This window comes from Artibeus jamaicensis, unplaced genomic scaffold (genome assembly GCF_021234435.1).
Source record: "Artibeus jamaicensis isolate MK-2021 breed Jamaican fruit bat unplaced genomic scaffold, CSHL_Jam_final contig_387, whole genome shotgun sequence".
NCBI lineage: Eukaryota > Metazoa > Chordata > Mammalia > Chiroptera > Phyllostomidae > Artibeus > Artibeus jamaicensis.
Genome location: NW_026521812.1, coordinates 16,509,355 through 16,532,813, shown reverse-complemented (window position 1 = coordinate 16,532,813; position 23,459 = coordinate 16,509,355). Strand labels below are relative to the sequence as shown.

The 23,459-nt window shown below is 39.5% G+C and overlaps 1 protein-coding gene across 1 annotated transcript; it reads right to left on the bottom strand.

The window, feature by feature from the left end:
- Nucleotides 1–566: 566 nt before the first annotated feature.
- Nucleotides 567–22,244, bottom strand: GPRC6A (G protein-coupled receptor class C group 6 member A). Its single transcript, XM_037158115.2, has 6 exons — nucleotides 21,980–22,244; nucleotides 19,131–19,434; nucleotides 15,880–16,716; nucleotides 9,325–9,537; nucleotides 6,172–6,295; nucleotides 567–3,928 (listed from the first exon to the last, which is right to left on the bottom strand). The coding sequence occupies exons 1-6, from the start codon at nucleotides 22,171–22,173 to the stop codon at nucleotides 2,814–2,816; spliced, it is 2,787 nt and encodes a 928-aa protein (XP_037014010.2). The 5' UTR covers nucleotides 22,174–22,244; the 3' UTR covers nucleotides 567–2,813.
- Between the last annotated feature and the right edge of the window lie 1,215 nt (nucleotides 22,245–23,459).

Here is a 23,459-nt window from a genome sequence, read left to right as displayed (position 1 = left end):
TCAATCTATTATAGAACTCTAGATGCCTCCCTGTCCCCCCAGCTCTCTTTGTCTGGAGCAATGGGAAAGTTTCTGGCTGAACAGTGATTTGGACTTGATAAAGACAACTCTTTGTCCACAAAGAGTTGACCAGTAACATCATCGAGGATTGTTGGTTGGTTATACAGTTTGGGTCCTTTTATGTGTGTTCTTTTTGCTTAGTTTTGTTTTCTTACTTCTTAAAAATATTTAGGTATTGCCTTTGTAATAAGAAAGGAAACCTTTTATTCTAAAAAGAGTAAGTAAATCATTTAACTAAAATCCGATTGATTTTAAAAGCCTCAAAAGTTAACAGAAAAATTAAAGTACAACAGTCATTTTCTTAGCTGTGTGATTCATGTGATGGAATGGATACAGTTTTTGCTTCATGGAACTCAGAACTTAATTTCTTATGTTGAGTAGCATTTTTTTCTGGAATAATTATTGAGAGCTATCTAATTGTAGTAAAACTGACAACTCTTATGAAACAATATTTCCTTTATTGTTCTATTGGCACAACAGTGCATGATCACACTCAAGAATCTGGAAGCTCTCCTGCAGCTTTGCTCTCATGTCAATAGGAGAAACTGTTTTGGCATCAACAGAGCAATGAGTCAGTAAAATCACAAACAGACCACTCATTTCTTACCATGTTCCTGTACATCAGAATATACTATACCCTTAATCACCGAATGAGAGATTACCACCATATTGTACGTGAATACATTTAGACTAAGCAGTAAATTAGGACTCCTTGCAGGTCTTAAAACAACTGAGTAATGCAAAGAGGTGTTTAAGTTATATAAACATATCTAGTGGAAATGAGTAGAAGGTTTAGTGAAAACTTCTGTAGTTTGGGATGAAACATCGGGAGAGCAGAGTCAAATTAGAAGGCTATCGCACAGTCTGTGAAAGACTTGATGCATGCCTGGGTTAAGGAAGCAGTGAGAGGGATAAGGATCACGGCAAGGGTGTGGGGAAGTGCGGGAGTTAGAAAATAAAAAACAGCTGATGTACAAGAGTACAGCATAGAGTGGCATCAAGGATGGATAGGATGAATTCCCAGGTTCTGCTTAGTCCAGAGGTGATACAGCATTCCGAAAAATGGAAAACAGGAGGAGCAGGAGCTGGGAGAAGAAGAATGAATTGAATTTTAGACATACTGCCTTTGAAGTGTTAGAGGGACAAGCAGGTGGGATGGTTAGAGAGTGACCTGGACCGTGTGGTTTTGGGAGGTCTGGGTCATAGTTAAGACCTGAAGTTGGATAATAATGTAGTGAGAGAGTGTATTGACAGAAAAGATGTTTAAATTGAGGCTGGAACTCTGTGGAAGACCCACATTTAAGAGTCAGGTGAAGGAGGACATACCAGCAGCACAGGCCAGAACTAAGTGGTCAGGGATGTCAGAGTAGGGCCAAAAGAGCCTTTACATCAGATTGAAGAGTTTTGATAACTGAAAACTTTAAAATATAATGAGAACGAAGAAAAAATTAAGGATAAATTATACCACAGATGTCATTAATGATCATTGAATTTGACAGTAAAAAGTCACAGGTAACTTTTCTGTAACAATTTCAGCAGAGTGATGTAACTAGGAACCAGATTTCAGTGGCTTCAGAACTAATGGGTCACAAGTCAACAATGACGCTGTCCTTCTAAACACTGATTTTATTCGATGGCACCCTTCAACAAGCCGGACTAGAAGCCTATACTTCATCCTTCACCAGCTATTTCAAATATATTATCATCTTCTATACAGTTTGATTACATATACATTTTCTCTTTTCTCTTCCTGGTATAGATCCTAGTCTTCTCTCAGCTTGGCTCTATCCTCTACCCTGTCTCAGAGTCATCTTCCTAAAATAAAGCATTGCACTTGTCATCTTTCTGCCAGAAACTTTGATGGCCACCTTCTAGCCATATGATGAAGACCTAAGCTCCTTATAAGAAGACTCCAGTCTTTGGCACTCATTCGTGACCTTGGCCTCTGCATGCGAAAGAGGACTCCTCTCTAGTAATACCAAAATAACTGCACTTCCCTCAACATACTTTCTGTGGCTGCTCCTGCTGGCCCTCTTTATCTGGAACAGCTTTATGTACATGCTTTGATTAGCTAACTCTTATTCATCTTTCAGGATTTCAGCTAAACATCACATCCTCTATGTGGCTTTCATCATTGACCAGGGTGGCTAAGTGCCTTCACTATATGGTTAGAATGTCCCATACAGATTACAATCATAGAATTCCCATACTGAGTTGTGCATGTCTGTATGTGACAGTCTTCCCCTGGATTTTGAGCTCCTGGGAGTCAGAAATGATGCCTTGATCCTTCTGTTCCTTTGCATTTAGTATCCCCTGGCACAAGGTAGTTGCCCAAAGGCTTCTGCAGCTGGACTGGGCAGTGGAGATGGGAAAGTAAAGGTTCTCAGGAGACAAGGAGAGGACCCAACAAAGAGGTTTGAAAGAACTGGTGGGGAAGAGATAAGGATGCTACATCATGGGCTGATTTTGACTAGGGGAGAGATACCTTTAACTATGTGCCTGTGAGAAAGGAGGTCAAGACAGAGGCAGATGGAAGTCATAAGAGGCAATGAAGCAAGGTTCGGGTTGAGGAATCTACTTTCTTTGCTAAACGGATGGTTGGACAGAGGGGGAGTATTCAACAAAATGTTGGTGAAAATGCTGACAGTGAAGAAACACATAGAACATGCTTGCTTGGAAAGTAAATGTACATCTTAAATACAGAGACCCTAGAAACATTTTATGCTGGAACATGCCATCTCTTAAGGACGCATTCATATACTTGAAGTTCTTCTTCGGGGCCAAGTTTTAGATGCACTTGTAGCATTTTCCTTGCATGTGTGTGCACATGATGGTATCTGAAGATCTTTGCTTTTCTGCCAGGCTGCAGGCTGGCCACCAGAGCTGGGAGTGGCCGTGGTGATGTTGCTGTTAGTGGAAACCAGTGAAACATGACTCATGGCAACACTGTCTGCACTGTGGGAAGAATAGCTATAAATCATCTTGAGAAAGGCAGATTTTGTGTTAGTATTTTGCTTACAAAGGATAACATAACATTTGGGGAAGAATGTGCAACATAGGATCCCATAGTTAGATATTAAAATAACGATAAGCTCCACAGCTGGCAGATACTTGCCAAATGTAGTAGCGTATACGGGGATGAATGGGATCCAAGCTATGAAGTAAATGAGCATGCCAAATGTTATGAATTTGGCTTCATTGTAATTCTCAGGTAATTTCCTGCCTTTGTAGGCAAATATGAAGCAAATGAAGGCCAGGATGGCAATATAGCCCAGCATGGTGCCAAAGGCAAGGAGGGACCCCTCCCCACATTCCAGGATAATGACTCTGGGCAAGGACATGTTTTCTTCCACAGCAGGGGCTGCAAAGATTAGCCAGAGTGTGCAAATGACACCCTGGACACCTGTGCAAATGAAGATGATGGGGACTGGCTTATAGATGCACTTCAGGAAGTTCTGTAACTTGGGATCGAAGCTGAAGGCTAGCAGAATTTTCAGGGACTTTGTCAAAATGCAGGAGATGCAGAGAGTAAAGCTCATGCCAAATAGTGTCTGCCGGGTTTTACATGTGAAGTCTTGAGGTTCTCCAATGAAGAAGCCTGTACTGGCAAAGTTGAGGAAATGACAGAGAAGGATCACGTAGCAGACCATTAATCCCCCGGATGATTTCACAACGGGTGTATTCAGGTTTCTTGTAAATATTATGCCAACAGCCAGAACAAACACGATTCCCAGTAGGGAGAGGGTCAGGAGCAGGATAGCCAAGGAGTCATTCCAGTTGAGATATTCCACTTCCTTTTCAAAGCACGTCGTGCTCTTTACAGGGGCCCAGTGAGTTTCATTGTTACATGAAAGGCAGCGATCCATGTCTAAAAGACAGAGGAGATTCGGTTACATCACAGACATTTAAACTAGGCAGTTTTCCAGAATGCTATAAATAGAATCTTCCTAAGCAATAGTTCTAACTTGAAAATGGCTATAGATAATTGTCACAATGGTTACTTATTCAAATAAAGCATGCACAGGACCCAAAGAAAGTGAGAAAGGATGAAGGTGAGGAAAAATGAAGAGAAGGAGAGTAAAAAAGAGAAAGGGAAAAAAAGCCAGCTAGGCTGTGAGTCTTTAGGAAATTAATATACTCAAGTTAGATGTTAGTCTACTGTGAACTTGCTGTCAATAGCTGGCGGTTCAGGGGCTGTTAAACATAAAGGCTTTAGAATCAGACAGATCTCAACTTCTTCTATCACATAATTCCTGTGATCTCAAACAAGTTAATTGAATGTCCTAGGCCTTTTTCCAATTCTCTTTAAAAAAAAAGACTCTGCCTCATTGGGGTGCTGAATTTGGTGAGATAATAACTATAAAATGCTTTGTGTGGTGCCTGCCATAGAGCAAACACTCACTGTGGTGGGAGCTGCTGTTGTAAATAAGGTTGCAGTTCTTTTAAAGCACAGACACTATGGCTGGGTCACCCTAAAGCCCTCTGAAAGAGAGAGAACATGAGATTGTCATCAATGACAGCTGATAAGAATTACAGTTTATTTTCCCCCCAGGAGGTAAGGAACCTTGAGCCTCTCACACAAGCAGTGATAAGGTTGGGGATGATTTATGCCCAGACTGATTGCAGGTGCTTCCCAGCCAGTGGATATCAGAGTGATTGCATTTGCTCTCCGCCTCCACCCTCTGGTGACAGGGTCCCAGCTACTTCCAAAAAGCGTCATACAGTGCCTACGTTTCTTCCTCCTTAACTCAAAGTCAGCTTGTGTTTCTGTTTATAAACTTCATTTCCTTCCAGCCTCCTCCTCTTCCAAATCAATTTCCCTGCAAATATCCATTCTTCCCTGTCTTTCCTTAACCACTGATGCTAGAGTCCTCCATTTTATTCATTCAGCGAATATTTATTGGCCTTGTCTGTGGCCAGCTGTGCACTGGAGATGTCTAAAGGAATAGATGCTACGCTCTAGATTAGCCTAAATCCTTGATTTTCCTCCAAATTCGTGGTCAGTCTTTTGTACTTGTTCTTGGAAGCAATTTGCCCTGGGTATGAAAAGACAGCCTAAGTTTTATCTTGAAAAACTCTGGTACATCTTTATGGAAAATAAATGCTACATACTCTCTTGGTATTTTTATTCATCCCACTTGGCAGAGAGTTGCTAGATACCATATTGCCTGGAACTCCCACCCCGCAATCTCATTACCTAATTATTTACGGAGCAAAGCCCATTTCAGTTTGGAGTTAATGGCATTGTAAAACAATGACAGAATATGGGTATTGGAATATTTACTTTGGGATACTCTTCCCTTTGGAGCCAATAAGAAAAAAAAAAGAATAAGCATTTGGGAGCTATTCTGGCTCTGGGGTTCTCAGCGTTTATACAGTGAATAGCAATGCTACCATAACAGGAATATGATGTTTTTAAAGTAGGCTTAACTCCAGAGAAAGTGCTGATAGCCCCTTTTAGGGTTCTGAAGGCTGCTGACCTCACTCTATTCTCAAATTTGTGTATTTTGCTCTGATTTGTCAAATGGTTAACAGGTTCGGCAAACATCAGTTAGTAGCATCTCATCTCTGTCAACAGTTCATCCCCTTGTCTCATAGAAAGTTCTTTTTTAGGCTTCACTTTTGCCTCTTGGTAGGGATAATGAGATCTCCAGGGTATGTAAACCTCTGTGCAAACAGAGATTTCTAGCACACTCAGTTTAGGTAGCTCAGCACGTATGCATTTATAGTTATTGTGCCCCAACTGCACGTCAGGCGTGTGTGTTTGTGTGAGAGAGAGAGAGAGAGATTCATGGCTAACAACTGACAGAGTACAGCCACTGTTTTAAGAACCACTGGAGAGGAATCCAGCTGACGGATGACATTTTCCCTTGGAAGAGAAGTTACGTTCATATCTCTATTATACATTGTTTGCAAGTCTGCTAATATAATGGAAAAAAATTCCAAGATAAAATAAAATTTCACTGGAATTTAATCTAGGAGTAGCATGAGATGCTTTTTCCCCCTGCAAATGAAAAAATAATCCAAAATAAAATTCACGTAAAAGAAAAAATCAACTCGAGAGCGACGGTCCAGGTGTATCGCTGTACATGTCGTAGGGACTATAATTACCCGTCTGATTAGTGTAGTGGTTTTCGGGACAGTTCACACATTCATAGCAGCAGGTATGTTGACTTTTTGTGGTTTTCTTCATTTGTCCAGGACTGCATTCCTTAGAACATTTGGATTGAATTCGCTGCAAAGTGAAAAGAAATTCAAATACATTTTGAAAAGACTCATTCTAACTAACTCTGACTTAATTTAAAGACGTATTTACTACATAGATTTTGGTATTTTTAAAAAATAGTGTAATACAATTGTTTGTCATCTGAAGAATTGTGAACCAGTGTAAAAATAGAAAATACCGCAGACAGTAAAACTGCCTTGTGGGTTCCGCAGGGCCAGCGTTGAACCTGAAGTGCCCACACTCCCGGAGGACGCTCCGAGAGCACCAAAGGGTTTGACACCGAGATGAGCTGGACCGCATTACAGGGACCAAAGTGAAACCTTTCTTCCCAGTAACACAGTTGCTTGTATCTCCCCACATAAGGGACAGCAAAGGCATTCTAAAGTATTGATAACTTTGGGAAGTCAATAGATTCAGGATTATCTGATTAGTTGGACTACGAGTTTTGAGGACTCCACAGAAATGCTATTAGTCCAGTTAGCCTGCATATTGACAAAGGGATCTTGAAATCTTACCTAACTGATCTCAGGTATTACTAGTTTCTACTACCTTCTCGAGATATTCACGACGCTTCCATCAGGAAGGCGAACTTGTCTCTCTCTCTTTTCATGGTGGTCGTCCCCTTCCATTTAGTCACTAAAGACAACAATCAGTTATTTGTCCTTGTATCACCTCCCCCCTCACTGAGTATCTCTCCTAAAAAGTCTGAAGATAAATCTTGGTAATAGAAAGACAAATGCATTTTTATCTTTCAAGAAAAACAGTCCTTTGCTTTACTGAAACGTCAGAAGGTAAATTAGAACAAGGACAGTGGCTTGAAGCATTACTACATTTACTCTCTCATCCAACAGTATTTTTTGGTCTCCTGTTATATGCCAGGCGCTGTTGTGATTGCTGAAACCACCGCAGGGTTTAAAACACAAAAATCCATGTTCTCATAGACCTTCAGTTCTAGTTGACAAAAGTGACAATGAATGTGACAAAAATAAGCAAAATATGTAGAATGCTAGACAGTGATAAGTGTTAAGAAGAAAAAGAAAGACAGGAGGATGTTTAAGAAGTATTAGGTTGACACTGCAATTTTAAACAAGGTGACGAAGGATGGACTCCCTGAGATAGTGACACTTTAGGAAAGGAAGTGAGAAAGCAAACCACATAGACAGGCAAGGAAACAGCAGGTGAAGGCCTTGAGCTGGAAGAAGGGAAGGTGTGCGTGCAAGAGAGAGAAAGGCCGTGGGGTTGTAGGAAGGGACGAGAGTGAGGGAAGGGAGTAGGAGACCAGGTGGGGAGGTACGGTGGCAGTTAAGTAAGGTATTTGAAAGGCATTGCCTTTTACTGAGAGAAATAGGGTGTATGGGGGGTTCTGAGCAGAATGTTATATTTTACAGGATCGCTCTGGTTGCTGTTTTAAGAACACACTGAGGCGGGTAAGAGTGGAAGCAGAAAGCAGTTAGAAACCTATTGGCTTTGTCTGGGTGTCAGGTGATAGTAGCTTGGAGTCGGAGTGGTGGCAGCCAAGTAGAGGCCAAAAAGTGTCAGATTCTGGACCCATTTGAAAGTAAAACTTTGATTAGATTTGAAAAATAACACAAAGAGAAGTGACAAGGATTGCACCAGATTTTTCCATGAGCAACTAGAAGGTAGTGGTCATTTATTGAGATGGGGTACTTGTGGGAGCTCAGTGTTAGAGAAAATCTGTGTATGTGACTATTAGATAGCCAGGTAGATATTCTATCCATTAGGCACTTGTGCATTTATTTGGATTGAAACTTAGAAGGTAAAAGTCTGGGAGTCATTTGTCTTCTATATAATGACATTGTTTAAATCCATGATCCTGGATGAGATCACTAAGAAAAAGTGAGGATAAAAAAGGAGCATCTGAGCTCTGGGCACACTGATATTTACAGGCAGTGGGAATGAGGAGGAACCAGCCAATCAGGCTGAGAAGCAGTGGCCAGAGACAGGAAGGAAGTCAAAATGTGGTGTCATGGAAGCCACTGAAGCATCGCAAAGAGGGGAGCACATTAGCTGGTAAATAAGATGATTTGGGGATTTATTAACATTGGTGAACTAGACAGAAAGGGTTTTGATGGATTGGAAGAAGTGAAAAATTATGAGAGGAGAGAAATTGGGGCCAGTGAATATGCTGAACTTTTTCAAGGAGTGAAAAAGTTCAGGGACTTATTCCCTTTGTCTTAAAGGGAAATAGAGGAATGGGCAGCATGTGGAGGGGGAAGTAGGATACCAAAAAGGAGAAAAGGATTTTCTTCCCTTTTTCTAAGAAGAGAGGAATAAGAGCATATTTATATCATCATGTCGATAACATAGACAAGCAAATATCTGAGGATGGAGGGGAGAGTGGAGAGTTGCCAGAGCAATATCCTTGAGTAAGTGAGAGGGGTTGGGATCCAGAGGTCAATGGGAGGAGGTGATCTTGGCTAGGAGCACAGATAATCTCTTCGAAGTGCCAGGTGGAAGGCAGGGACGCAGGCACAGGGGTGGTGGCAGGGGAGCACTGGAGTTCTTCTCTGATTGTTTCAGTTTTGTTAGTGAAATAGGAAGCAAGGTCAGCTGAAAATGAGGATGGGGAAGATGTGTCGGGGTCAGAGAACAGAAGAGAAAGTGTAAAATAGCCATGTGTGTAGGTGGGCAAATTAATGGACTAGGGTAATAGTCTGATTGACCAATAGCATTAAGGCCTGCTAGAGGTTAGAGGTCATGGATTTAAAGTGAGAACGCTCAGCAAGATGTTCCCCGCCCAAGTTCAGCTATGTGGGAGCTACATTGATTACGTAGAGACTTTAACAAGGATTTTGCTTTGATCAAATGAGAATGACCAAGAGAGAGCGAAGGGGACAAGGGAAATTGAGGGTGTGTGCAAGGGAGAAAACATATAGGTGGAGTGTGGAATTTAATGAAGGAAGTTGAGGGCAGTGGACAGGCAGTAGGATTACTAGAGGTCCTGTTGGGGTCAAAGACTTTTGCAGTTGAGATACTGATTAATTTGAATGCTACAAAGCGACTTACAGCAGAATTACCTTAAGATTCCTGAACTCATTTTTTGTTTCCTGGTTTGTGACAGTAAAGACGTCATGCTTCAGGTCATATTGTGCAACCTTGGTGATAGCCATGTGGCCATTGATCTCCTTCCAGAGCACAACGTCATATCCAGTGTTTATATCCCCATGGGCATCGAAATGAAAAAGCTCCCCTCCATCCGTGAATGTCACATTTTTCAGTACATCGAGTAACTGTAAAAATAATTGTAGAAATAAACAGTAATAGAAATATTGTAAGTGTGTACATTGTATCAACTATAACACTGCCTTACAAGGACTATCACTTAAAAATGAGAAAAAAGACATCCAGAATTAGTGAGTGTGGTAACTACTTGTGAAGGTTCTTAAGTACTTGGCAACAATTTGAGAATTCTAGCCTCATTTCTGCCAAGGTCTTGCTTTGTGAATTTGAGAAAGCAAGTTAATATTTATGGGAGGTAGCTGTTCTCACCCCTGTCATTGAAACTTGAGCATCTTCATTTTCCCACTGCAGAATTTCAGAATGAGTCCTCTGGAGCAATGCCTAGGCTCTGATTATGGTTCCATATTTCATTAGTGGTGTGATCTTGACAATTATAATTTGCCCCTAGAGCTCAGCTTCTCCATTTGCAAAACAAAGTGAAATATACCTGGTAGGGTGATTGGGAGGATTACATATAATTCTGAATGTACAGAATGTAGCCCAGTACCTGGCCCAGATTAAGTGTTAATAAAGGCTATCTTCATACCTGTTAATGCTTGTTATCAGTGAATGGGGATGATATGGTGCAAATAAAGAAACATACTTTGAGCCTGTCAGCTAATAATGTCACCTGATATTCATATAGTACTTGGTAATACTCAAATCTGTGATATCCTTTTATTCCATAACAGCTTGGTGAAGCACGTTGAGTAGGGATCATCTTCCTGTTGTCTTATATGAGGACCCTCAGCCACAGGGTGAAATCGGAGGACACACAGCTAGACTTTCATTTTGTGGTCTTTCCATTGCATCTAACAATATATTAATTCAAAGTCTTCTCACTATTTTTTGTTTCTGACTCGAAAGTAATCACTTATGTTTCATTGGAGCTGTAAAGGGCAGGAAAATGCATCCTTCTTAATAGTTCATTTTTATTGTATTTTTGTCCCATTATCATTTGTATCTTTTCCTTCGAGAGTCACCGTTGGCCTGCATCATTGGCCCAGTCTGAATGGATAACCCAAGCCAGTCATTGTCCTGCTCACTGCCCCCCAAATGAAGGCTGAGGGACAGAGATACCAATCTGGGAGATAGTCCAGTAACAACACCCTGCCCTTGGGCATGCACTGAGTAGCATTCCCATAAGAGAAGTTTAGTTGATGGGTGTACACAATACTGACCACCCTAAAGCCATACTATATTACCCCTGTGGGAGGTCTGGATCTTATTCCCGCCAGTGGTTTTCACTTCTGCTTCAGTGATTGAATGCGTAGCATAGTGACTTCTGAACTCTATTTAGAATTTAATTCATAAAATGTCTTTTTTAATTGAGAGGACAGGAACACAATGCAAAATTACTGGTCTCATTACCCAGTTTGTTCAGTGAGCACTTGTATGCAATACAGCTAAAACGGGAACTGTTTTATGACAAATAAGGAGCCATGCTGAGCTTGTGCTGCAGAAGAAGAACACTGAACGAGGAGGGAGGGAAATAGATTGCCAGTCTGTCTCCACCATTCACCTGATATATGGTCACGGCTAAGTAAATACCCTCTGTGAACATGCCAGACCTACTCAGTGTGTAGGTCTATGATGCCTTGTGGCTTTTGTTGGGTGCAGAATCTATGAAATGAGGTAAAAATTGTTCTGTTTTAATGGAATTATTCTTATTTTATTCCTTTTCAGTTAATCTTTTATGAATGTTTCTTTCCTCCATATTTTTGTCAATAGAAGAAAGTTAAGTTATATTTTAAGGTAAATATATTAGCTATGAAAGTCATGTCAAACACCAAACGTCACTTTAGTAAACTCCCTAAGTATATTGATATTATAATGCATCCTCATATTCTTGTAATGAATGTAAATTAGTGTAACGAATGTAAATTAATTACCATTACATTAAAGAAGGAGGATATTAGATCTAATCTGGTGAAATTAACCAACAACAAATCTTCTTCTAGCAAATTCATGGAAGAAAAAAATGGAGGGAATAGAAAATAAGGATAAGTGAGGGCCTGCTGTCTGTGTTTCCACCTCTGCTTCTGTGTTGATTTTTCTCCTGTTGCTGGTTAAGCAATTCACACACATAAGCCCCAGTGACTCAGTTCTTAGGGAGCATGTTCTTTTCCACCCTTGTGTTTGAACTATGATGGCCACCTGTTTTTTCCAGCATTTAATCAGGTTTTACAGGGTGAAGTTCTGACACATATACGTTCTGTAAATAATGATAACATTGGAGGATGTAAATTAACTAGTGCAGTTCGATGCTTGTTCTTACAGGAAAGGGGGTGGACGCAAATAAAACAGTGCATTCATTACTAGTTAAATACGATAGAACATTCGCTCTGCATTGAGGCAGAATTTAAGCATTAAGGCTCCAGTTATTAAACTATTAAATGCCTTTCCTACCAATTGTTTATTTATTTTTCATCGAGACTCTGAAATTCTCTATAAACCAGCACGGAAAAGTTTAGAGAGTAGGATTTGCATTTTCATTATCAGCCAATTCATCTCTGTGTGATGATGACCTGTCTTTGAGAACAATGTCCCAGGAGGCCACGCCGGCTAAGCCAGTGCTGTTGATGTTTTCCACTTGTCCAACTGCCCTGATGTTCGCTCTGTCTCCACAAGTCTGCTGTGCTTGTGAAAAGAAGTATCTCTGTGAGGAGTTTACAGAATAGCAGAGGAAACCGCCTTGTACTTCTGATGTCCAACCTATGTCTTTATTTTTCTTTTGTGAAGTTGTCTGTGGTATAGTGAAAGAACCCCTGGACAAAGGCTGGGACAGTTTCACTACTAACTCTGTGGGTGACCACAGTTCAGACCCTTATTGCTGAGGTCCCCCCATTTCTAAACTATTGCAAGTCTCAGTCACCAGTAACACTTCCTCTTGTCATGTCTTTCAGATGGAGAATAAAGCATATGAGTCCTAATATAAAAATTACAAATGATGTATGTCTGTGCCTAGTAGAAATGGCCCTAAATTTTTTTAGTTATCATTTGCCTAATCACTCCAAAAACAGTCTTCTTTTAACATGTCTTTTCTGACTTCTGGACTAATATCCCACAACCATTGCTACACTAGGATGCCTCATAAGCTTTTCATTTTCAAAATGGAATGCTTACTATTTCCTGTTCCACCTGGGCCTCCCCTTTTCACTGTGTTTTCATCTCAACAAATGGCACCTGTTGCTCAAATTTTTAAATGATTTGCGGCACCTTTGCTTCTGTCTGTCATCCTTTACATACAGTTTCACTTCAAATGCCCTCTTCCTTCTTCCTCTTAAATATATGGATGTGCCAAATACAGGGCAGGGCAAAAGTAGGTTTACAGTTGTGAGTCTGTGAAACATAGAGTTGATTCTTGTATTATTATTTATTAATTATTGTATTGTTTTCCCTAACACTTGTAAATCTGTTTGGCCTCACTTGTGCATGTCTTTCCATCCTCATTGTCCTACTTGTAGTACGATGCATCCTTATCTTAGCCTGGATTGCCAAGTTGGCCTCTCTCCCTTTAGTCCTATGTTCCTCTGTCAATGCACCCTGCAGTGAGAATGCTGCTTCTATAATGGAAAGCAGGTCACATCACGCTCCTGTCTGAAAGTATCTTTAATTGGCTCCCCTTGGTTCTAGCACCTCCAAAACTAAACATGTGTGGCAGATGTTTTTATTGGAAGGGCGGTCCCTGTACCAGCAGTATTGGTAGCACCCAAGAGCTTGTGAGAACTACAGATGTTCACTTCTCCCCTGGAACTACTGAATTAGTATCTGCATTGTAATAATACTCCCAGACAAGTCAACTGCATGTCAAAGTTGGAGATGGTCTAATTGACAAACCCTCCTGAGGGATCCTTCACGGACATCCCCCTGCCCCCACTAGTCTCATTTGCCTCTACTTTCCACAAAAGACTCCAGTTTTATGGTGCTATTTTCTGATTCCCTAAGACACCATGCTATCTCTCCCTTCTGAGACTTTACCGAAGCATTTCTGCCCTGGCTAACTTCTACCTAGTCATCACATTCTTCAGAGATGTCATGATCTTTGGCAAAGTTCTCTCAGTGACCAACACGGAATCAGATGCCTCGGTTATGTGCTTCTCCGCCATCTTGTATTTATATGTAACATTGTCATTGAGCACCGCCCTGCATTGTAGTCAGCTGCCTCAGGGTTCGATTGTACTCCTCACTAGGCAGATGAGTCCTTTAGGGATAAAATCGTCTCCGTTTCTTTAATATTTTTGGCATTCAGCACAATGCCTGGAACCTTGAGACATCCAACAAGTATGTGCTAACTTAATGCCTTTCAGAAGTTCGACGGTCAGACATCCTCATCCCACATACTCACTGACTACCTTGTATATCACCAAAAAAAGGAAATAAAAAAGAAAGCCAAAGTCACTGATCGTGCTGTCCCTGAATGCTGCTCATGAATATCACTACAGGTGGAGCCAAAGTAAGGATTATCTTCAAATATTGGGAAAAACTAAATCCTCTAAAGTTATTTGAATCTAAAATCATACAGAACTATCCTTTAAGTATTAGTCAATTTTGCCAGGGGACAAAACAATCTTTAGGAATATATCTTTGATGGTGATTCTATATGTTGCTGATCTTTTAAATTTAAGGTCTATGGATATTCCCTCATAGAAAGGTAAAATCATTCACATTATCTGTCCTACTGAATATGGGACAGATGTAGCTCACTCACATCATGATGAAAAGAACTAGTCACTCCCTTCTTGCTTCTTTCCAAACCGTTCTTGTTTGTTTCTAGATAAACAGACTCCCGGGAACATACAGGATGACCCCGGGCTTCTAGTGTTTAAATAAAACATTTTAGTAGACTCTGTTTACATTATACTATCTCCAGTCTTCTCCTCAGAATGTTTGAGATTTATTCCTGATTGAAAGTGCTTTCCCAGATTTTGAGGGGATACACAGCTCTTGTTATTCGTATTTTGAATTCCTTCCGAAGCTTTTTCTGTCTCCTCCCATTTAACCTGTCTCTGTGTGGCCTATTTTCTCTCCATTGCTCTTTCTCAATCTCTCATTCCTAAAATTCTATGTTGTGGTTTCATTATGGTGTCCACTTAATTTATAGTTTTTACCAGTCCCTTATTAAAAGTCTTATACTACAAAAAGTATGCTTTCAAACAGACATCTTACAATTACTAGGCACGTACATATATATTTAAAAAGAGAGTTGCAATTTTAAAAAGATCCTAATTTCTAATCTTACCTCTTCATTAGATTTTGTGTTTTGCATTTCCAAGGTGAAAACCAGCTTTAAAATTAGCCACCTAAAACACCCCATGACCATCACATGATCCGCACAAATGTAAGCTGATCACCTCGGGCCTTGGAGCTTGTGTTTATACGTGGTTAAGGTAAAAATTACAAAAGTAGAAATAGCTTGTTCTGGATTCCCACTTGTAAGATTAGAAGAACTGAATACCTTTCACCTTCTTTTCCCTTACACATTTAAAACAAGTATGTTTTTGGAACATGATTCTGCCTCAAGGCACATAAGTTTAGCTTTGAATACACATTATTGAATAATTTGTTCTTGATGAGTAAAATTTATCATCATATAAAGCAGCAATTTGCTTTTAAATGACTTGTTAAGGGACATTTAAAACACAATGGAAAATTTTCACTAAATAGGGCCACCTTAAGCTTTGAGTTTGTACAAACTAATCAAAGAGAAAAAAGGGAAGTCTTCTTTTACCCAAAATTAGTGAATTAAGATATCATGGGAGTTGTTATGAGTGACCTGCAAACAGTCATTTGAAGAAGACCGGAGTCCTGGAGTGACCGCCCTAGATAAGAGTCATTGGAGGCTTTGAGAGTGCAAGCCACCAGAGACACCGTGGAAAGGAAAGGAAAGGGCGTGGAGAGCGAAGATCCAGACTAGAATCACCTTTCTGGCACTTCGTAGCTTAGTTTTTGCATCCATAATATTTAGCAATTATAAAAAGAATCATTAAGCATACTTGATCTTGTGTTTGTGAAGAGCATTGAAGGAGGTAATTCTTAATGAAGCCTTAAAAAACTGTATGGATCAGATACAAATCCATGAACTCAAGGAAAATAGCACTGTCAACAGAATTTTCTATGAAATAAAAAGAAACACAACTTTGGTGGGTCAGAGTAGTAGGTGCAGGTAAAATAACTGCTCTATTATCCTGAATAACAAAAAGCTAATGGTGGAAAAGCAGGTTATCAAGCACTGAAGATGTCTCCTAATAAAAGGAATATTAAGAGCCGTTCATGTAGCTCTGCAAATTAAACCAGGGAAAGAGATGGAAGAGATTATGGTAGGGGAATTTTCTTGGGGTATGAGTTAGTACCTCCCATGGTTGAAAGGCGTTGGGCTGCTGGCAGTCTCGAGCGTGGCACAGGTCCCGAAGGGCATACCCGAGGGCAAACATGGCAAGCTGGATACTGCGAACAAGTCCCGGCTCAGTGTAATCCCACAGGATGTCATTTCTCAGGGAGAAGTTCCCATCTATATCCTTGTGAGCGTTGTAGGCCAAAGTCCCATGAGAGTGGTGGGAAATGCATTGACTGAAATCACTGTCCCTGACGTGAGCACAGGCAGACAAGAGTATGGCATATTCATTTAAGGGTTTGTTATGATTCCTGGGAAACATATGCAGGTTTTGAACAAAGGACTGGAAAGAGGACATATTCCCATCTTTAAAGGAAAACCCCACAACCTTGCCAATCCTTTTAACATTAGGAATGGTGGTAATCTTGGTAGCAGTCGACCAATTATCACTAGCAATCCAGACCTTGTTTACATTCCTTTTGATGGCTTTACTGAAGAGATTGAACACATGGACCTGCCCCAGAAACACCACAATGACATTGACATGGGCTTCTGCTATGATTTTCTCAAGTGTCTGATTGATCCTGATTTCAATGGTGTCATCTGAGAGGAAGGCTGGGATGACTTCTTCGAAGGCTATACACACATTATTTGCCATGGTCTGAATTGCAAAAGTGTCGAGAGCCAGTCGTCCATAGTCATCGTCTGTGGTTATGATGCCGACCCAGTTCCATCCAGACTTCTGAATCAGGTGGGCCATTGCTTTGGTTTGATAGAAGTCACTGGGCACCGTCCGGAAAAATGAAGGAAAGCGAATTTTGTCACTTAGGATTTCTGCCGTTGATTCGTAACTCACCTGGAAATCGATAGTGTCTTTTAGTTATTGGATTGAAGAGCTCCAGATGGCTCTAAATAGCAGGTGTTCCTCTCTTTGATTTCTGTGAGTTTTCATAACCTTTTAAAATTTCTCTGGTCCTTTTCATCCTTCCCTTTCAATGAACCCCACATAACCTAAATCATGATATTTAGTAGCTGTTTAGAGTCATCGCTCTCCAATTACCCCATGTTGTGTATAGGACAAGCTTTTTGAGGGCTCAGGCTCTCTCTTATCTCTTTATGTACACTGCTATATCACAGGTCAGAGCCAAGAGTGGATACTATTTAAATACTTAGAGGTAAATACAGGAAAAATGCAATAAGTCAAATAAGCAAATTGCATTTTGGAGCACTTAGTATGTTCAAGATTTTGTCTAACTTACAACTTGGGTGATTTTTATTTTAGAGGAAATGAATCACTCAGCCATATACTCATCCAGTTCAGAAGTCAGCAAACTTTTTCTATAATGGACCAGATACACAATAGTTCCAGCTTTGTTGGTCACATGTGGACTCTGTCATATATTCTCCTTTTTTTGTTGCAATATTTAAAGTATATGTAATAATCATTTTTAACTCAACATATTAAGAGATTGCAAGCCACATTCAGACTGCAGGCTATAGTTTTGGACCTTTGATCTAGTCAAATAAACACCAGCACTTGGGGAGATCTCCCTGATGTGTGCAAGGTTTGCCTGATTTACAGGTAGAGTCTTTTGGAGAAAGTAGGGGTGGTGAGACTGGGGGGTTTGTGAAGGATCCATCAGGAGGGTCTTGTCAACGAGAGCATCTCAAACTGATGTGCAGTTGAATTGTCTGGGGATATTATATAATGCAGACACTAATTTAGTCTAGTGACAATTATTACCTTCTATGCTACAATTGCTCTGTGTCACTTGCTTGGTGAATGCTAATAATAATAATTAAGATTATTTTCACTATTTAGAGCATCCACAGGGTGAGGTGGAAAAAATTAGGCTTTGGAGTCAGACTCTGTACTTAAGTAAATTCGGTGAAGTTAGTTAACATTTCTTAGGTAGGATTCTCATGAAGATTATAGGAGAGAATTTAAATGGACATTAGCCACGGTAGACCTTCACTAAACCTTAGCTCCTCTCAGTACCTGGCATCGCCATACCCACCTGTGCTGTGAGAGCTGGGCTTCTGGAAAATTGATTTACCCTGAAGGGTGCCCCTTTTCTTTCATGTGGTGTATCATGGAAATTATATTTTTACATTAAACGATTACTGTCAAAAGAATCTACTTAGCTTACTTATCACCTAACTAGTATTATATATTGTCTGGAAATTTTGAGCCAAAGTCTTATCTTTGAGATATTCTTTTGTTTTATCATTTTGGATTTCAACTTTTTGTTATCAACTTCATTAGGCTGTAACACAATGGAACTCCTGATTCTTTCATGGGTATAGGCACTTATTAACACTAGCTCCAGAAAGTTACATATTTTGAATTCTTTTGCATGCTTAGTTTCACTTCTATCAGACTGGTCATTTCTTGAACATCTGACTCTAAGCCCTTTTATTTTCTAACATTTGGCTTCTAATCTTTCTTGAGCTTAGAAAACAATGACCTATTGGGTTACAAAGTGATGTGACATGAAGGTAAGTAGCTCAAAACTAAAGTCAAGTGGACTTGCTTGACTCTGAGTAGTGCGCAAGAACTTACTGCAGTAACAAAATAAAATTTATTTTGTTTTTTTAGAGACACTTTCGTTTACTCTCTGGTTATTGGCTTGTATTACAGAGATATGTAGTTCCACAGTGTCTGCTCAATGCCTTCTCATCACACTCAGAACAAATGCAAATCGCACCACAGCTTTCAAGATGCTACATGACCGGCCTTGGCCTCTTTCTCGACAGATGCTCTCTTACCCTGCTTATTTTTACTCAGCTAATCTAGCCACATAGACCTTTTTTATTATTCTTTAGACACGCTAGCTATGTAGTGGATGCTTTTTTTCAGTCTACATACTGTCCTTGCCTCTTTCATCTGCCCTTGGCTGCTGCTTCTCATTCAAGTTTCAAGCTAAATGTCATCTCCTCAAAAAATTCTTCTTTGACCTCCATTCCCCTTACTTCTCACTTTCCCTTCTGTTTTCTTCATAGCACCTGACTGATGTTATTTCAGAAACAAGGCAGTTGAGGTCTTCAGAGGTTTGTGTCTGGTCCAAATCATGCTAAAAACATGTCTGTCATACTAGACATGACAGATTGAAAAATGACATCCCCCTTACCGCTTTGTCCACTATCTGATCTGTACAGAGAACATATTTTTTAATGAAGAGAAAGGAAAGTAAAAGCAAGTTTCGAACAAGTTTACCAGGTTACCCTGACCTTTCACAAACCCACCGTAAGGAGGTAGAACAAACCTACCTGTGGCATGAGCTGTAAATTCAATATCCTGGAGACAGCCATGCTTATTTCCGAGTACCCAGCCCCTATGACAGCCTTAACCCTTGGTATGTAGCTAGAATAGTCACACTTAAGCTCCACAATTTCTCTCGAACAGTTGAACTTGGAAAGAAACCTCAGAGCAGCTGCCATTGCCACCGTGACTTCTGCACAAGTGTCATAGATTTCGTACCCCAGTTTGACTCCAGGTAATAACGTTGAATTATTGATCATCTCGATGCTGTGTATCATGGCAAGCATTTGGAGAAAAGCTGATATTTCAAACCTGTTGAGAAACAAGTATTTCTTGAAATCAGAATATAACTTTTCTACAGACATGGCGATATCTCATTTTATCCACATCTTTGCCTTGAAATAGACAATTTCTGGATCAGAAAGTGAAGCTAATCACTTAAAGGGTCTAAACTTATTTATTAAAAATTTTTTTTGATGGAAACCTTTCTAAAAAGTATATAAAACCCATAGTTTCTCAAGTGGATTCTGTGGAACAGGATTTAACCTTGTCTTAATGAATTTTGGGATACTTTTTTAACACTCCATTTAATATTCTGCAGTATGAAGATGTGCTTGATTTTTTTTCTTTTTGAAGTTAAATGTCAGCATTTTATTGCTGTCCAAGTACCTGCTTTGTAGATTCAGAGGCTATCTTATCATTTTATGATTCTAATCTGTTGTAGTTGGGAATCAGATTAATGTCTCTTAAGGATAATTTACCAAACAGACTCTGAATAAAGTCCCAGGAGCCTTCTCCTAGATACAGTAGACTGTTTTAGTTCCAAGACATAGCTATTGCCTATTTCAAAGGGTTTTCTGATTGACTTCTAGATTTGTGACTATTCCAGAGCACTGAGTTGTTTGATTACTGATTTACTGTTAAGTTTATTTCATCCACCACCATATACAAAAGTTTACAAACACAGCCTAAAACATAGTAAAGGTTCAATAATGTCTTTAAATGAATAAAGGGAGATATTATTGTTCAGGTTTTCCTATTCTACAGTTTCCTTCTAATTCACTGAGTTATGATAAATTAAATATAACTATTTGAATAATATTATTCATCATTGTGAATTACCTAAATTTGAAGTTTAGCAAATTTGCATTAAGTTTTAATTTAAATACACAAAGAAGGAAGGTTAAAGGAAGGCATTGTCTGCCTATTAAAATGCATAATGTGTTCAGAGCACCCCACATGTTGGTTCCATGAGCAACAGAAACTCTTTGGTGTATTCACCTCAATGGCCCCAGTGCCTGGAATTGGGCCTTGTTGACACAGGTAATTGTTTAATGTTGAATGAATATTTTTCTCCAGGAGTGACAATAAGGTGAAAGGATGTTCCAGTTAATGATTTATTTTCTGGAATACATTTGCTTATTAGATCAAATCATTCTTCAGTGTTTTCCATTCTTAATCACTGGCCTACAGCTGTGGGTCTCAAATCTGTAGTCATTCTTTGGGTACCAGTTTAGTGCTCTGAAAATCTTTATTAATTATTTTGGGATGTCCCCTGCTATTCTTCTCTTTTTAATTTTTAAAAATATGTTTGTTGATTTTAAAGAGAGAGGAAAGGGGAGAGAGAGAAATATCAGTGTGAGAAACATTGATTGCCTCCTCCTGTATGGACTCCGACTGGGGATCAAACCCCCTACCTAGGTATGTGCCTTGTACAGAAATTGAACCCCCAACATTTTGGTATATGGGGATGATGTTCCAACCAACTGAGCCCCACTGGCCAGTGCTGTTTCCTGCTATTCTTGATAATCAATAATTATGATAACAGTGGTTCAACATGCTCAACTTTTGACTAGAATGCCAGGAAAGAACTTCAGTGTGATATAGGATCATATTTTATCTGAAAGCATTCTTAGAGGACTTGGTAAATACTTTTTTAAAAAATTAAGTATAGTTGGTATAAAACATTAAGTACTTTTTGATAAAAAGGGGGAAAGAGGAGATAAAATTCACACACAAAAGCATCAAGATAGAGATCAGAATGTTAGAGGTTAAAAGAAGCATCAGGGCCACACTGCCATAGTTACCAAGGCTGATGCCACCTGCGCCCTTAGAGGTTCTCCGGCCCCCTATTTTACATATGAGAACATTGGAACTTGGAACTCAGAGAGTCTAAGCAATTTGCCTTAGTCTAAATAATTAGTTTGCCCTGAAACTAAAATTCAAATTCAACTATCCTGCTCTCTTTAAAGAAAATTCATCTGTAGTTTCTTCTACCCAGCTTTCCTTCCCCATATTACACGGTGCTTGACGTCTTTTCTGTCGTCCAACTTCCACCATGCATGTAAAGTGTTTCTCGAGGAAGGAGCACTTTGAGTTGAGGTAGGGCCTTAATGTATCATAAAATAATTAGATTTTTCTCAAGAAGGAAATAAAGAGGCTGGCAAAAATGATAGCGTAGAGAAAACATTTAATGTAGTGCATTTTAAACAAAGAATTAAATAACAGATTCATGTTTAAAATAAAACACATGTTGTGAGTGATAGAAACACAAACATGTCAGTATGTGTGTTGTGGACAGTCTATAATGTCTTATTGGTTTTCTCAAGTGACTTCAGGGATTATTTGGGGGGGGTAAAATACATATAAATATATTAATAAAAACATTCATTGCTTCTGCACTTGGAAGTTAGTTATGCATACGCCACTGTTGTATCTCTCTTTTAGCAGAGCAGAGCAAGACTACGTCAACTTGAAAACATGAGAGTTTAAATTTTATGAAAACAAATTAGATGTCAGTACAAGTACACATTTACATAGTTGGAAATTTAACTGTGCTCTCTAAGGCTGTACTCACCCAACACACCTCCGGATGTCTGGTCGTCTGGGATAGACTTCTGAGGACAGCATTTTATCATGAATGGCAAACAGACCTCCAATCATGACATGCCCCGGAGCAGTGGCAGCCACAAAGTCATCAGGGCTCTGACAAGGCTGGGACGTAGCAAGAATGATCACACAGCATGTAATCAGTACACTCAATGAGGCCATGTTTCTGTCTCCTAGCTCACTTTATGCAAGTTCTTAGGAATCATTAAGCTCACAGAGTGCCAACAACACGTTCCTATTTCACCTGTAAACCATGTAAGGTATAGTTCAGTGTCCAGGGCCAGAAACACTCAGTATTCAGATACTTGATGATACTCAAAACATTTCTTCGCCAATAAGAACATATCAAACTTGCTAACACTCCTTTGTTGGACATGTGTAACAACAGCAGGAACGCTGGGTGAAAACTGACAGAATTAGAAACACAGGGACAGTTTTGTACTTCAAGGGGTATCACCTTCAAGGCATAAAAGTTTTTTTTTAATTTATTTTTTTTATTGATTATGCCATTACAGTTGTTCTATTCCCCCCTTCATTCCCCTCTACCCTACCCCCTGTCCCCATCATTACCTCCCCTTTAGTTTATGACCATGTGTCTCAAGTCCTTTAGATTCTATATTTCCCATACTATTCTTGCCCCCCCATCTATTTTCTATCTACTGTCTATGCTACTTATTTTCTGTACCTTCTCTCCCCTTCTCCTCCTCCCACTCCCCTGTTGCTAACCCTCCTTGAGATCTTCATTTCTATGTTTCCAATCCTGATCAGCATAAAAGTTTTAATGTAGTTTATAAACTGTTTAGAAAAATAGAATCCAACTTTGATTTTCTTGGAAAAGCTCTATTTTAAAAAATGAAATTCAGTTAAGTTTAGGTATTTATCATGTCCTGTTTATATGTGTTAGAAATAAGTAGCTTTTGTAGTGATGAAATGCGATGAAACTTGTCTGGCACAGTGTTTTGCTTTGAACGAGAAAGGTCTGTCATAGCTCACTGACACTTCTGCAGTTTGTGGGCTGTATTTTTATAAATTTGAAACTCATGTTAGGCTATCTGTTCTTGAAAGCTTAGGAATCTGACCTAACATGATATTATGGATATAATTTAGAATTTAGAAGAGATAGATGAATTTCAGTAGCTTAGACACCATTAAGAAAAAAGGCAAAATTATAAATTTTACATTTTAAAATTCATCTTATTCAAATATTGGATTATTAAGGAACATATGATGGGCAAGCAGTTCCAAATCTAATATATCCAGTTTGTTGGATGGGTAGCAGATATGGTTAAGGGAACTTCAGAAAATAAAGGAGTACAGTGATTGTTTTGTGTTTCTCCTCATCCAAATCAGCCTTAGTTTCCACTGGCAGGTGGGGTTATGCCATCTGAAGAGTGGAGAAGTTATAATCCTTCACGCCTCGTCAAGTGTATCCTTACATCTTACCGTTT

Coding starts and splice junctions, on each gene's coding strand:
- GPRC6A (XM_037158115.2), bottom strand. CDS start 22,173: ATGGCCTCATTGAGTGTACTGATTACATGCTGTGTGATCATTCTTGCT. Junction 19,435..21,979: donor GACATCCGGAGGTGTGTTGG/GTGAGTACAGCC, acceptor GTTTCTCAACAG/GTTTGAAATATCAGCTTTTC. Junction 6,296..9,324: donor ATGAGTTCAGGAATCTTAAG/GTAATTCTGCTG, acceptor TTCACTTTGCAG/CGAATTCAATCCAAATGTTC.